The following is a 14,883-nucleotide window of genomic DNA, read 5'->3' as shown; positions in this document are numbered from 1 at the left end:
GATCTCATGCTGTTCTATAACAATTTCACTCTCTGCTGCTTCTCCATGAGCTCCTCATGTGTTGCATACATGAGGTCCACACACGGGTTGGAAATGCAGGGGCTTAAACATGGGATTTCACATGCAAGTGAGGCTTGTACCAACTGGGTTGACAGTTTTACAACAGTTTCTGTTCCTTACAGGTAGATACTGGGCAGCGGGGAACGGGATGGGGGAGTGGGGGAGTGGTGGGGGTGTGGACAGGCCTGTGTTTTCCTTCGACTAGAAGATCCAAATAAATGCTGGCCTTAATGCAAGCCCCTACGTTCTGATGGCTATAACTTTGAACACCAAAAGGGTAAACTGCATTAAGTTTCACTTCCTCTGCAAGGCCTCTATAAAGCTTTTCCTAAAAACTGTAGCCCCACACTAACTTGACCTTTGCTGAGTCCTATAGTACAGCGGTTCTCAGACTTGAGCATGTATCAGAATCACCTAGAATGTGGAGGTGGGGTGGGGCAACTCTGGAGTCTCTGAAAATCTGCATTCCTAAGAAACCCAAGAAGGTCCCAGGTGATGCCGACACTGCTGGCCTGGGGACCACACTTGGAGAACCAGATCTATTAACACATGCTCTCTACCTCACAGTTTCAGGCTTTCTTTGTACTTTGCCTGGAATTTATCCAGAACCTTTTTTTTTTTTTTTGCATGTCAGTCTCAGCTAGATCTCAATTCCTTTGGAGCAGGGGTTGTGTATTTTATATTTTCTTCTGCATTATTTAGCATATTGGCAGACCCACGGTGGATGAAAGACATATATTGGGAACTTCAGAGGATTTGGTTTCTTCAAGCAGACAGGGATCAACTGTGGTTAATTTTAGGATTCCCACATTTTGCAAAAGAACATCTAAATTTTTCTCATCATTCACATTTGCAGAGAAAATTCTTAATTTGCTTTTCAGTAACATGCATGCCAGTCTCATGAAAGAAAAGCTCCAGTCTTGATTTTGGAAAAAAAAAAAAAAGAGTTCATTCCTTCATCCTTCCAAACAAGGTACATACAGTACAACTGGGCAACAATGCACATGACTGAAAAACACAACTACATTTTATATTGCTTACTACTCTTTAAATAAGTATAATTCAGATATTAAGGAAAAGAACTGCTAATCACATTAACTCATTACAGAAATCAAAATTAACTTATCACACAAAATAAATTAAAACATTAAATATTAACCTTTTCAGTGCAACATATACAGAAGTCAGAGTAACAAGTTTTAAAAATAAAAAAAAAAAGCATCAGGTTTGTTATAATAAAGATAATGAAAAGTTGAATACTTCAGTAAGTTACTATGCCAGGAAGAGGGGCTGTGTTTCAGTACTGTGTGTATGTTCACCACCAGTTCTTTCAGGAAGCCTGGTAAAATCAGTGGCTGGAGGGAACAGGTCTGATGTTCCAACATTAAGAACAAACATATGTGTTTCTCTTGTTTCTGCGATGTCTCCTTTGCTCCTGGGCTTTGGAATCCTCTACCTTCCTTGGCTGAGCGGGTTGGGAGAAATCAAAGCCCAGACCCTACTAAGAGATCAGGGTCTCCTGAATAGCGCTGGAACCTTGTTGATCCATTTCTGCCAAAATTGCCTGGACAAATGACTAGTGGCCCACATACACTGAGACCACCTGGCCCTGGAAAACCTGGGTGAAGACGGAGACACTCTTCTTCACCCGCAGAGCATAGTTTCCCAAGAAGCTCTAGAACCACATCTCCTCCTCCCTCACCAATGCATTGGTGAGGGGGTATCAATCGCACCTCCTTCTCCTTTCTTAGGGAAATAGACTTTGGGCCATTGTGCCCACCCCTTCTGCTGGAACACCATGGCAAGCTACCATCTTGCTTGATTCCATATGTGTCCAGATGCATCGTCCAGAGTAGCGTTGGCTGCGATATGTCTTTCCATCTAGAAGAAAATGTTTCTTGCCAGTATGCTCAAAGACGTCATGGTCTGTAGAGCAGTGGGAGAATCTAGGCTCCATAAAATATTTGGAAGCACCCGTCCTTCTAATGGGGGCTTTTCATTTCTCTTGAGATAGACATTGGAAGCAGCTCTGTTCCCCGCTCCCGGGTGTCCGGCTCCTTACCGGGAAAGGCCTCATGAACAACTCCTTAATCGTAATACTTGGCTTTCTAAAGGGCAAGGAGACACGGGGAAACTGTGACACTTTTTTAACCTGAAAAGGGGGCTAACCCAAAAGGTACCAACACCATGAAATGGCACAGGAATCCAATGCTTGTTGGCCATCTGATTTCTAAAAGAGAAATCACCAAAGAAGCAAGCCTCTCCTAACCTGGGCATGGGCGAAGGTCCATCAAGGCCTGCCTTCACCCCAGCCTCTGCTCCAATTCTTTTCAGACCTGCTGGTTTACAGAGGACTGACTCAGGAGCCACCTGCAGGGAGGCACACTCGTTCTCTGCACGGTTGCACCGACCCCAGGAAAAGTGTGCTGGCCTCTGTAATGTGAAGACCAGAGCCTTCACAGACACTAAACGTGGAGTCCCTGCAGAGAACCAAGAAGGTTCCCTCTGCTTACATCTTCCTCTTCCCACACCTCTGCAAAAGCTCTTGGATGCCTGAAGACTGGACAAAACGTTTCCTGCCAGTTCATATTCTTTAAAGGCAATCAGACCTCAAAGGGTCTCGAAAAGACTGAGGAAAGACTGTCCTAAGTAAAATGTGATCTCAACTAAAAAACAGACTACTCCACTGCCACTGGTCTTTCTAACCGGACTCTTAAGACTTTCGGGAGGGTCTGATGAGAGAGAGGAGTGATAACCGGGGTCTACAAACCAGGGTCAATGGGACTGGTCTCCGAGCAAGACACTACAATTAGGCCTCAGCCCACATACCGGCTGCTGCAGGATGGGCCCAAGAAATGCAAGCTTAATCCTGTTCTTTCATCTTAAGACCTGGGAGCTATGCCCAGGACGTCGTTAGCAGGCCAGCTACTGAGCTGATCCCGTTTCTGCTCCTATTGCTACATGTGCAGCATCATTCCAGAAAAGTGCCAAAGCTAAGACACGAGTCATACAATTGTCTCAATTGTAAGGAATAAAGAGAAAATGCATCAAAAAAGACAGATTGGGGGAGAAGAATTAGAGAGGGACAAAACTACCTGATAGAAATTTCAAGCCAAATTGACATATGTTAAAGGTCCCTTTCATGATGTGTGGAGCTAGATGCACAAAGTTAATTGCTAGAAATTTTTCATTTTTCAAATGTTAGTGAATAAAGAGCTTCCTCACGTAAAGACTTCACATATTATTTTGCTGTTACTCTGCTTCCAAATTTGAATGAAAATTCCTAGGGATGAGCTCTCTGTTGTTTAGTTGGGAAGGGAACCAGTGCTTTCCACAGGCAAGCGCAGGGGGTCGGAATGCACCCAGATGCCCATGAAAACAATTCCTCCTTCTCTCAAGGCAAAGCGAGGCCCACACTGGCGGAGGTGACTTGTTAAGAGTTTTTGTTAATAAAACCAGCATCCTGAATAGAAAAGGGAAAAATAAATCACTGGAACATTTTCCCTAATGCTAGAAAATAAATAGGAAAGGTAAATTTCTCCTTTTAAAAATAAAGCAACAAATCAACTGAGCAACAACATAGGAAAGAAATGCCCAGCCCCCCTTTCATGAATGTGGCCCCAAATGCCCGTGGCTCTCTGCGTCGTGCTCTTGTTTCTAAACATACTCTGGGAGGGCGCATTAGGAAGTTAACATGCTTAATCACGGAGTGGTGCGGCACTGTGTTTCCCTTGTGTAGAGGCACGCAGGCACTCTTCCTCTCTCCCCCACCGAAGCTGACGACAGATCTCTGCTGCCAGATTCGCTAACTTTTCTATTGGAATGTATCAGAGGGACTTTACCTGCTTTGTGTCTTAAATGACACGGCCTCTGAGGCTCAATTTTTGCTCTCATCAGCAGCTCATTGTCTGCTGCCATCTCTGCACTCCCCCTGGGTGGCTTTCCCCAAGCCTTAGCTGTCCCAAAGAGGCCAGACAGTTCTAATCCATCAGCTAACTTTTCAGCCAGCATTACACACATCGTTAATGCCGAAGTCTGAAAAGGTTTGATGCTTTTTACATTGACTTAAGAGATTAAAAATAAAATAAAATAAAACCATCATCCATCTAATAAATAGGAAATTATCTCCGAGGGTGCTGATGGCTTGGGAAGGTCCTCAGCGTCGTGAGTCTGTGGAAGACGTCAGGCCGGTTGAGGGCCTCGTGGACAGAGACCGAGGACAGGCACAACTCCTCTTACACTTGGCATCTTCATGTCACAAATAGTTACCCTTCCTCCACCTTCTTCTCCAATAAACGGATGAGAAAAAACTCAACTACAGCACTCTGCAGTTCTGGGGCAGGATGGACACTATTGTGGGGAGAGGAGTCCGTTAAAAATCAACACAGCCCAGCCTCCATGACCGGCAGAAGACAGCCACACGTACACCTGGGCTCAGATGCCGACAGTCGCACACACCTTAGCTAGGTAAAAAGGGAGTCCACTCCTTTGCAATTCTTTTTTGACCAGTCTTTAAACCGTGGTCCACTGATTTCTTATCTAGGTCACACCAAATAACCCCAAGCAGACAGAGTTCTTGACAGAGTTTCGTAGGAAGGCCCACAAAAGACGAAAAGGCTGTACAGGTGATTGTAGGCAGAGTAGGAAAGTCTGTCGGCTCGTCCTGAAGAAGTCCTTTTTTCCCCAGGCTGCCGCAGTCTACCTGGCCGAACTCCCTCTGGGCTCTTCAGACCACTGGAAGGAAGGAGACACAAGTTAAGTTCTGCATGCCAGCCCCAGCCATGCTAAGAAAACAAGCGTGGGACAGACATTTGGAGATGCATCAGCCAATGTCACCAGGTTCTCTGGAGCGGTCAGGCCCAGGTCCAAATTCCTCTGGTTCAACCTCAGGGGCAGCAGCTTCTGAAATTGTACTTTTGGTGCCAAAGAAAAGGTTGAAGAGATGGGGATGCACTGTGTTATGAGGGCTTTCGTTCAACTGGAGGACAGTTAGCCCAGCCCGTGCCGGTTCCCCCGTAAGGGGTGGCTTGGTGGGCAGCTCATGAGCTGGTTGAGGGCTCTGGTGGCAGAATGGCTTCTCCTCAGGCCATATGAGAATGGACCCATTTGTTTCTCAATGGGTGGGACTCTCAGGCATATCCTGTGGCTCCCAGGAGGCAGCATGGACTTAGCTCCCTACAGCTCGAGGATCCAGGTTGGCCCAGACATCTTCCTGCTCTGGTCCCTCCTGTGGATCCTCTGGAGGTTGAGAGGGATGCATTATCTCAGGGAGGGGGCTTCAGCCTCAGTGGCCATCTCTGGAAGGCCAAACCCATCTGAGGCTCAAAGCTAATGTCCTCCCAAGTGTGTGTAGAGAAGTAACATTAATAAGAACCTTCCTCTACCCTAAATGACTCTGCCGAAGTGCACACAAATGGTGCAGAATCGACTACAAATTTAATTTTTATTTTTTAATATAAGTTTTTAAATGTTTATTTATTTCTGAGACAGAGAGAGTGCGAGCAGGGGAGGGGCAGAGAGAGAGTGAGAGACAGAATTCAAAGCAGGCTGTAGGCTCCAGGCTGTCAGCACAGAGCCTGATGTGGAGCTCGAACCCATGAACCGTGTGATCATGACCTGAGCCGAAGTCAGACGGTCAACTGACTGAGCCACCCAGGCGCCCCTCTACTATAAAGTTTAAACAATTTCTCCATTGGTGCTAAACAACAAAATAAAAACTGCATTAGTTCAATGGATGATCCTCTGAGTCAGTGGAAGAGAGATATGAGTGGAGTCTTCAGAGGTCCTGGCTCTCATCCTAGCTCCCCCATGGACTTATGGTGGGATCCATGCAGACCTTCATTAGACTCAGTTTCCTCACATCACTAACAAATCTTCCTCCTCTGAAGGCCATTATGAGGACTGATGGATTAGCATCCTCAAGGGTTGCAGGCCTCTTAACGAGAAAGACCTGCTCATGCCTGCTCTTGGGCCTTCAGAACCTTCTGGCTCAAATCACCAAGAGGTTTAGTGAACACATTGGTGCTCCAGCTTGCCAGTCGTCCTTCTTCCTACTCTCTTCATGCACCCTTGAGCTTCTGGAATGCCAACTGTTTACTAGAGAAGGTCACTCTTGGTGGATTAGCCTGTGGTGACCGTCTCCTGTCTCACTACTTCCTGAAAAGGACCTTTAAATTTATAATGGGATCTATTGGTCAAAAGAACATTTCAGAAAAATTTGTTGACAAGGACTGCTGAGGTGAGGTTTGGTCCCACATCCGAACGCCCAATATTCATTGTGGAGGTCAGTGAAAATGTTCATAAAACATCAGACATCAAAGCTTAAAGAAGATCCCAGGATGTAAGAGCTAAAGAGTGCTGAGAGACCTGTAGGTCAAATCCTTCATTTCACTGAGGGGAAAGGGAAGGGGACTTTCTCAAGGGAAAGAGAACATTGGTTGTATGTCTACAACCTGTGATACACTGTACTAGGTACTTTATACAGGTACTCATTCAATTTGCACATCTTTTAAATAAGAAAACAGATACTCAGAGAGGTTAACTTGTCAAAGGTCACATAGACCAGTAAAGATAAAAGACCCTTTTTAAAAAAAATTTAAATGTTTATGTGTTTTTGAGAGAGACACAGAATGCCAGTGGGGGAAGGGCAGACAGAGACAGACACAGCATCCAAAGCAGGCTCTAGGCTCTGAGCTGTCAGCACAGAGCCCGACGTGGGGCTCAAATCCAAGAGCCCTGAGATCATGGTTTGAGCTGAAGTTGGAAGCTTAACCCACTGAACCCCCAAGCTGCCTCAAAAGAGCTTCCTTCTGAGTAAAACATACCTTAGGATAAACTCATCTTGACTTGGTAGGATAAATCTCCTCTCCCTTTTCTCCCTCTTCCTGCTTCACCCTCCAAGAACTTCTGTCCTGCCCTGGAGAAGGTGGTTGTTTTCTCCATCCAATTGTGTCTCCCAAGGGAAAAAGGCCCCTTCCCAATGCAGTCCCTTACCTGTTTCTGAGTGGCAGCAAGCCGTCCTTCCCTTCAGCAGGGCACTGGGCTTCTCGTGCCGGCAGATGAGGGCCTGGCACCACTCACAGTGCTTCCGGACCTGGCAGCAGCTGCAGACACAGAGAACACGGGCTGGGCGGGAGCCTGGTGGGAGCGCTCGACTGGTGCAGCGTCTGCCTAAAGGGCCTGCTGGGCAGCTCTGGGCTCCAAGCCGGCCATCCCGTGGAGGCCTCCGGAGGGACAGACACACACAGCGGGGGGCCGAGTGTCTTGCAGGATGGTGGCTTTTGGGGAAGAGCAGGCTAACATCAAGGGAACCGGTTGGCTACTTACTCCAAGGAACCGGCTCTGTTTGCACAGCTCTGCTCTGGGCTTGCAGGCCAACCTGCCCACCCACCCGTCTACTGTGTCCATAAAGCAGCAGTTGGGGGACTCCATAAATGTAGTCGTGGCCTCAGCACTGCTGTCAGGACTGGGACAAAGCAGCCACTTCAGGCTCGAAGGGCTGTGAGGGCTTGGGGGGCGGGGGGAGGAGCGGGAAATTCATCCATCAGTATTGCCAGCAGCATGGATGAACTGACCCGTGGAAAGAATGAAAGAACGAGCCACAAGTCTCTGTGGTTTTGAATCTCTCTGAAGACTAACATTCTCTAGTTGCGGCAAACCCAACCTCTTGGTGAACCTGTGTCACTCAGAGTCCTAAAGCATCAGGGTTATGACTGCTCTTGCCTCCTGCTATGGGCAGCAATGAACAGTTTGTAGAATTAGCATGAAAAAAGAGGCAGGGAACCCAAAAGAAGGGCAGAGAAGAAAGCACGGAGTAAGATACTTAGAGCTGTTTCCTGTGGGATACTGCCGAGGACTTTGTTTCTACTCATTCTGACCTTGACATGGGCATAATCCATGTATCCACCCACTGGGGCTGGGGAGGGGCTCCTGGTAGACACAGTCCTGGAGTCAAGTGAGAAAACAAGCCCCTGCTGCTGTGCTTCTCTCTTGGTGTCTGGTGGCATCTCATGACCTCCACCCTAGTCCCTGTCTCCTGGCGCTGTCCTGGGAAGGCTACCCGGGCCCCTGAATCTTTGGGCAGCAGAGCTGAGAAGGAGCCTGAGACCTTTGTGCCCAATGCACTCCTGTCATGGTGATCAGAGCAGTCCATCTCGGCATGGTGCCCTCGTGATTGCAGAGTCCAAGATCTAGAGGGATCTAAAGGACCTGATTCCAGATCCGTCAGAGAGTGTTCTTTTGCAGTCAGCCAGCAGTGGGCTCACTCCATCACTGCCCAGTAAGGAGCATCCAGGGCAGTGAGACCAAGGCCTCCAGGTCCCTGTGGCATGGGATAAGCTGGTCCCAACCAGCTCTGCAACTCAGGAGGGTCCCATGCTTAGGCAACCAGCAGCCTGGTTGGGGTGAGGGCTTGGTTTCTAGCTCAGGGATTCTTTTTTTTTAAATGTTTATTTTGAGAGAGAGAGAATCCCAAGCAGTCTCCACATTCCGCATGGGACCCGATGCAGGGTTCAGTCTCACAACCATCATGACCTGAGCTGAAATCAAGAGTCAGACACTTAACTGACTGAGCCACCCAGGCACCCTTGGCTCAGGGATTCTGACCTTGGTCTTTGGTAAGGACAGGCTGGGAAAAGAGAGAAGACAGATGGGACTGGCTGCCTCCCTGGGAATGAGAGAGGCTGACCAGGCATCCTAGATTGTCCCTATCTTCAGAGAATCTGGCAAAATTGCTTTTAAATCCTCTGAAGAAGCTCATGGGGGCACCAAGTCTCATTCCTAAGACTCTGGGGCCCTCCTGGCCATGGAAATAGGACTGTAGAAATGATGGGTGTGCACTCACAGCTAGACAGTCATGAGAATCGTCCTCGTAAGTGGCAGAGCCTGGGCTACGTCCCAGCCTCAACCAGCGCTCTTTGTCCACCCTCCCTTCCAAGGCAGGTGAGAGTGGAACAGATGAGGAAGGGAGGACCAGCTCCACTGAACCTCATCCCTCACACCTAATGCTGGCTTGGGCCAGGAGAAGGATGGGAAACTACGGCTCTGAGGGGTACTCCATTCACTGCCAGAACCCAAGGTATGTAGGTTGCTCCAACAGCAACAAACCAACCAACCAACAGGACAGAGACTCATAATTATCTGTTCAAATTCCAGACAATCTCAGAGGGCTGAAGTCTGGCGTCCTTCATCAACACACAGCTGCTTACTCCAGCCCTTGCCGGAATGGCCCATATTACCATAGTCTCTGGCATGAGTTAACCCACAGTAAGCTGACTGGTAGCCTTTAGCCATTCTGTGGATTCCTCATGTGTATCCAATTAGATATAAATTCTGAGGACTCGCTCTGTGAATTAGAGGTCTCTAGATGTTTGCAGGGAATAAATCTGGCCAGCTGTGGTGAATACAGCACACAGGTGTCTGCCTTTGAGGAGCAGTCCTGTCGAGAGATATGGGCAAGCAAATAGGCCCAAGAAAAGAGTGTCTACTGGCTCAGTAGGGTGTTCTGGAAGATGCAGGGCAGAAGCTGAGTTTTGAAAGTGGAGGAGGGGCAGAGCTGTCACTAGCCTGTCAAAATAGCAACCAAGACCTTTGATGTGGCTTTGGGATTTGCAAAGTGACTTTGGTGGACAGGAAGCACCTCTGGTACTTGCCAAGTGAGCCTGGGAGCCATTTTTAGTTCTCTCTGGGACACCTGAATGTCGCCATCACTACTCTGAAGGCTCTAAACCCAATAGAGGGGAGATAGCACTTGCCTTTGCTTCTACACTGACTTTCAGCAATGTGTAGACCCACTGCTTGGGGCCTTCCCAGGATGCGTGTCCTTCACACAGCTTGGCTGTTACCCAAGTTTCTCTTGGCTTTGCTGACACCAATCAGAAACCACAGCAATAAGCTAATCCGAGGCAGCCCTGTTAACCGGGCATGCCGCAGATGTCCTGGAGAGGGACCCGACCTTAGGGGCAGCAAATACTTACTGTATCAGCACACACGTGATGATGAGGACAGCCAGGGCCACGATGGAGACCACCACCAAGGCGGTGATGGCTTGCTTTTTCTGGCTGGCGGCCACCACAGCCAGGAGGTCGGCATGCTCACAGCGCGCACCAACGTACCCGGAATGGCAGCTGGGGAAGAAAGGAATGTCAGCACGCCCTTCTGACAGAAGGTCTTGTTCCCCTGTCTCCCCCAAGGAAGGCTGGGGCAGTGGGATCCAAAGCCCTAGGCAAAGCGCAGAGGGGCCCCTCCAGCCTCTGCTATTGGAGGCAAAGAGATCAGCAAATTCCCTCCTATTTCCCTGAACAGGCACCTCTTCCTTGGAGAATGAGGAGTAACTAATTCGCCTGCTCATCTGAGGAAGCATTCATCATTACTGTTACTATGTCAGATGGTGTGGACAGAGAAGGCAACAAACGTGTTCAGGACATGAAGTTCATTTTGGCAGTTCATAAAAATCCAGGTTATTTTTAAACTAAGTGTGTGTATTCAGAATTTGAGGGTGAGAGAAAGAACACACGCTAAACCAGAGGGAAACACAGGTCGTGGTTTGCTTTTTATCTTCCTCATCACATTTAATTAGCCTTGCAAGCATTTCCCAGGAGGCCTGGCACACAGGGGGCGTACCCAAGTAGAGGCTGTGCCACTCTCTGGTGAATACAGGACTTGAGAAACCACTAGTCTGCTTCTCATTTTTAAAAAATTTATTTCTGAGAGAGAGAGAAAGAGAGAGAGACAGCGTGAGCAGAAGAGGGTCAGAGAGAGAAGGAGATACAGAATCTGAAGCAGGGTCCAGGCTCTGAGCTGTCAGCACAGAGCCCGACTCAGACAGGCTTAGCATACTGAGCCACTCAGGTGCCCCTGCTTCTCATTTCTGACACCACTTGGCCTCATTCCACTGGAGGATCAGTAAGGGCACAAAAGAGATCATGCTCTTGAATGTGCACATGGCCTGTGAACGGCAATACTGACACAAGGGGATATTATTACTGGTATTGCTAATATCCAAGGGCTCTTTCACTGTAATGGCCTCCTCCTGAGTGCAGAAGGCTGATGCTACTCCTTCTGTATAGCTCTTGCTTATGCTAACCTCCCCACCCCCCAATCCTGGGGCAGCCACAAGTGGTTCTTGCAGGACGATCCTCAGGACAGGCTCTAGTCATAAGGAAGGGATGCTCATTTTCTGATGTAGGCATTTTTCCCCCTCTAAGCACAGGATTCTTCTCAACAGAAGATACTTTGCTTATGCACAGGCCCTGCTCTCCGGGTGATTTTGTTATTGTAAAGAAAATGTTTGATCATCATGGTCTTCTCAGGTGGGAAAGCTTCCTTCCCACAGGGGACTTCCCCAAGAGCAACCTTACACCAAACATCACATGCTGGATTTAAAGTTATGCTTTGCTTCCCCCCCCCACCCCCCCAGCCATGGCAAAGATAGCTATAAACTTGTCTTTTTATTTTTTTTTAAGAGTCTACCTTTTGATGACGTAGTCTCTCTCCTTCACTTTTAGATTAAAAGGCCTTTGAAGAACGAGGAGAAATAAAAGGGGATTAAGGGTCGTGGCTGCCTGTTATTGTGCCCAGGGCCAGCCCCAGGGGCATTACATTTGTGCCTCCCCTGCACCTAGGCTCCTGGGCCACCAGACCCCAGGTGCCAGAGGGATCCTTAGGGCCACAGGATAAACACCATATTTCTTTCTGGAGCATAGGTTTTGCTCAATGTTAACAAAAATGTAATCACTTTAATGTTAAAGGAACAGGTAGTATATGACTTTAAGATTTGTGACAAACAGGGGATGCTGCAAAAATTGCTGCTTAAGGCTTCACCCTGGAATACCAGAGCACACAAGCTGTCTCTAGCACCGCTTAATGGAAAAGTCTTTCGTGGGGGCTCTTTGTCCCATAGTCCACTTGTTATATACCTTACTTAAAGGGTTGTTTTTTTCCTTTTTCAGTTTGAATTCAGGCCCTTGCTTTTCTTTCTTTTCTTTTTTTAATGTTTATTTATTTATGAGAGAGAGAGAGAGAGACAGAGCGTGAGTGGGGGAGGGGCAGAGAGAGAAGGAGACCCAGAATCCAAAGCAGGCTCCAGGCTCCGAGCTGTCAGCACACAGCCCGACGCAGGGCTCGAACTCACGAACTGTGAGATCATAACCTGAGCCGAAGCCAGATGCTCAACCGACTGAGCCACCCAGGTACCTCTGGGCCTTGCTTTTCTGTTAAGGGTTACTGTACATTTGACCTACATTTTCCCATTTAATCCTTGCACAGAAAAGTCAGGTCATTTGCCCATGCCACACTGCTAGGCAAGAGAGAGAAATTCACACCCAGGTCCGCTTTGCCCAGAGTCTGGATCCTTGCTCACTCATCAGGCTGCTTCCTCCCACATACTCAACAGGGATTGGTATAAGAAAGCCACAGGTTAAGCTCTCCATCAAAACTGCCTTTTGGTTTAGCCTCCAATCCTGAAAAGGTAAAAGAGATTTGAGGTTTTTGGTTCAACAAGGGTGCAAGTAAGGGAGCTGAGGAGGGCCAACCAGGGCAGAGAGGGCCAGGGAGGGCTCTCTGCAAACCCGGGGACAGGAGAGCAGGCTCCAGGTGCAGGAGAGACAGAGTGGAAGAGGGGGTTCTCTAGCAAGACTTTCCTTAAAAAGGATCTGGATCACAGAACTCTGACTGTCCCAGACCTGGGGTGAGAGGGGAGACTGAGGGGCTGTGGGCCAGGGGCAGGTTTTTGTTTGGCTTTAATAAAATTATGTGAAGGTCAAGGTCAAGAAACAGCTCAACCTGTGGGTTGTGGAGAAAACAAAGGCAGTGGCCCCTTCCCACTGCGAAAAGCAGACAGTGGACTGGGCTGGACGCTGAGGGGCTAACAGGGAGGCTCAGCATATGTCAAAGCTGTCGGTGTCTGAAGAGATCCTTGTATGAGGTCCCTGTTCCAGTATACCCTTCAGTTTTCACCCTGCACCCAGATGGCTCCCTGTGGACTTCCTCTTTTTGGTATTTGACACCCCCTCTCTGCAGGGTCTGAATCTACTCCACTTTATCTCCCATAACCTAGGTTCCAGCTGACCCAAGATGCACCTCCCTCCCCACCCCCAGCCCAGTGTCAAAAAGACCAGTGCCCAGTGTATAGGCACATGGACACACCTGCCTGATCTATGCATGACCACCCACCGCTCTCCACTTGCCCATCTCAGCTCCTGCCACCTTCTCTGCCTGGAATGTTATTCCTCACTCTCTCCGTCACACTCTGTCTCAAAGATCACATCTCCAAAAAGAGAATTCCTTCACCCAGTCACCCATGCATCCATCTGCCTTATCTCTTTCCATGGAGCTAACTTTGCCTCTTCTGAACGCCCTCAGGGTCACATGACCTCTCTGACTGCCCTCACCAGCCTCACTTCAGGGCAGCCTCTATGCTCCTTTGGGCAAGACCCAGGTCTACAAAGACTGGTGAACTGCTGAAAAGGAGGGAGCTGGGGAGGTTGGGCCTTGGGGTCGACTGTTAAATTCCTAATCGGGACTTGCAGCCGAGCCAATGGGACGTCTCTACAGACAGGTGTTCATGCTGCTTCCTCCCAGGGCAGTGCACTGAGGATCTGTGTAACTATCTGTGAAAGGTCCAGGCTATTCCTACTCTGATCTGCAGGCCCTGGGAGAGAAGGATTCTAACACCTTCCCAACCACTTGGTTCTGCAAACCTTACAGATTAACACATCAGTGCTGGGGACTCCAGGAAAACCTATTTAAATAAATGAGCGGCAGCCAAGTGCTAATTACAACACACACCATTTATTGCAGGCACTGTGCCAAACTCCCATATGAATCCATCTCTCTTATTCCCAACAATCACAACTGCATGTGAGGTCAGGCTTGCTATTTACCTTCTTTGCAGATGAGGAAACAGGGGCTTCTGGGTTTAAAAACTAACGATCTCAACCACGAAGGCTGCCTTTCTAGGGTAATGCAGATTGGTTTGGGAGATACTCTGGGATAGTGATTTTGCGACAAGCTCACAAATGTTACTGCAAAAAGAAGGACAGGTTGCTCGCTCCCCTGTAAGATGCCTTGTTGTGGTGTGGCATGTTGCCAAGATGCCCCCAAACAGTGCTGTATGAACTCAGTAAGAAAGATAACCCTCTGGGCTGCGTCACCTTTGGCTAATTTTCCATATTCTTCCTTCCAGAGGAACATTTCTCATTTGTGTGCTGGGCCCTTCACAACCAGCCCTGCCTCAAAACCACCTCTGACAGGGGTCCTAGACCATTGGGAAAGTCTTCGTGTCAATAGGAATGCCCTGGTCACCTAGTGTCACAGCTGCAAACACTCACATCTTAGTCTCATTGAATTAGGGAGCTTAGTGTGCCTGTGAATGAAAACTCCAGTGAGGCACAGGAGGCACATGGGCTGCTGCCTAACAGATGAGACTCTAAAGCATGTCCTACGTGAGCTCTGAGAATAGTGGACTTTAGCCCCAAGCAGCCCAACTGCAGCTGGAAGGCAGAATAATCTGTGGTCCAGGTCCTTGGGCTTTACTCACGATCAAAATCTCTATGAAAATGGGTGTTGTGAAGGAAACGCCAAAGGTAATTCTGATGAAGCCGGAGTTGAGAGCCACCATGAACTAGTGACATCAACTTTGGGCACTGGAATTGCCTGGGGAACCTGAAAAAATCCTGATGTCCAGGCCACACCCTAGACCAACTGTATCAAAATCTCTGGGAGTGAGGCCCTAGTGTTGGTATTTTTAAAGCTTCCAGATGATTCTACCGGGCAGCTAAAGTTGAGAGCCACAATTTAGAATTTTTGGCTTTGGGATTGAGGGAG

At 48.4% G+C, this 14,883-nt stretch overlaps 1 protein-coding gene across 2 annotated transcripts in view; it reads right to left on the bottom strand.

The window, feature by feature from the left end:
• Window positions 1–991: 991 nt before the first annotated feature.
• The window catches only part of TGFA (transforming growth factor alpha), a 109,825-nt gene continuing 95,933 nt past the window's right edge, over window positions 992–14,883 (bottom strand). For both annotated transcript variants that reach the window (XM_039239515.1, XM_039239516.1), the window contains exons 4-6: window positions 10,035–10,184; window positions 7,054–7,163; window positions 992–4,794 (exon numbers count right to left, since the gene is read on the bottom strand). In XM_039239515.1, the coding sequence (XP_039095446.1) occupies window positions 4,787–4,794; window positions 7,054–7,163; window positions 10,035–10,184 (268 nt within the window). In that variant the 3' untranslated portion in view covers window positions 992–4,786. The remainder of the gene's footprint in view (window positions 4,795–7,053; window positions 7,164–10,034; window positions 10,185–14,883) is intronic.

This window comes from Hyaena hyaena, unplaced genomic scaffold (assembly GCF_003009895.1).
Source record: "Hyaena hyaena isolate Hyena2069 unplaced genomic scaffold, ASM300989v1 scaffold_158, whole genome shotgun sequence".
In the NCBI taxonomy this organism is placed as follows: Eukaryota; Metazoa; Chordata; class Mammalia; order Carnivora; family Hyaenidae; genus Hyaena; species Hyaena hyaena.
Note: the sequence above shows the minus strand (reverse complement) of the source record. Positions and strands in the feature narration are given on the sequence as shown.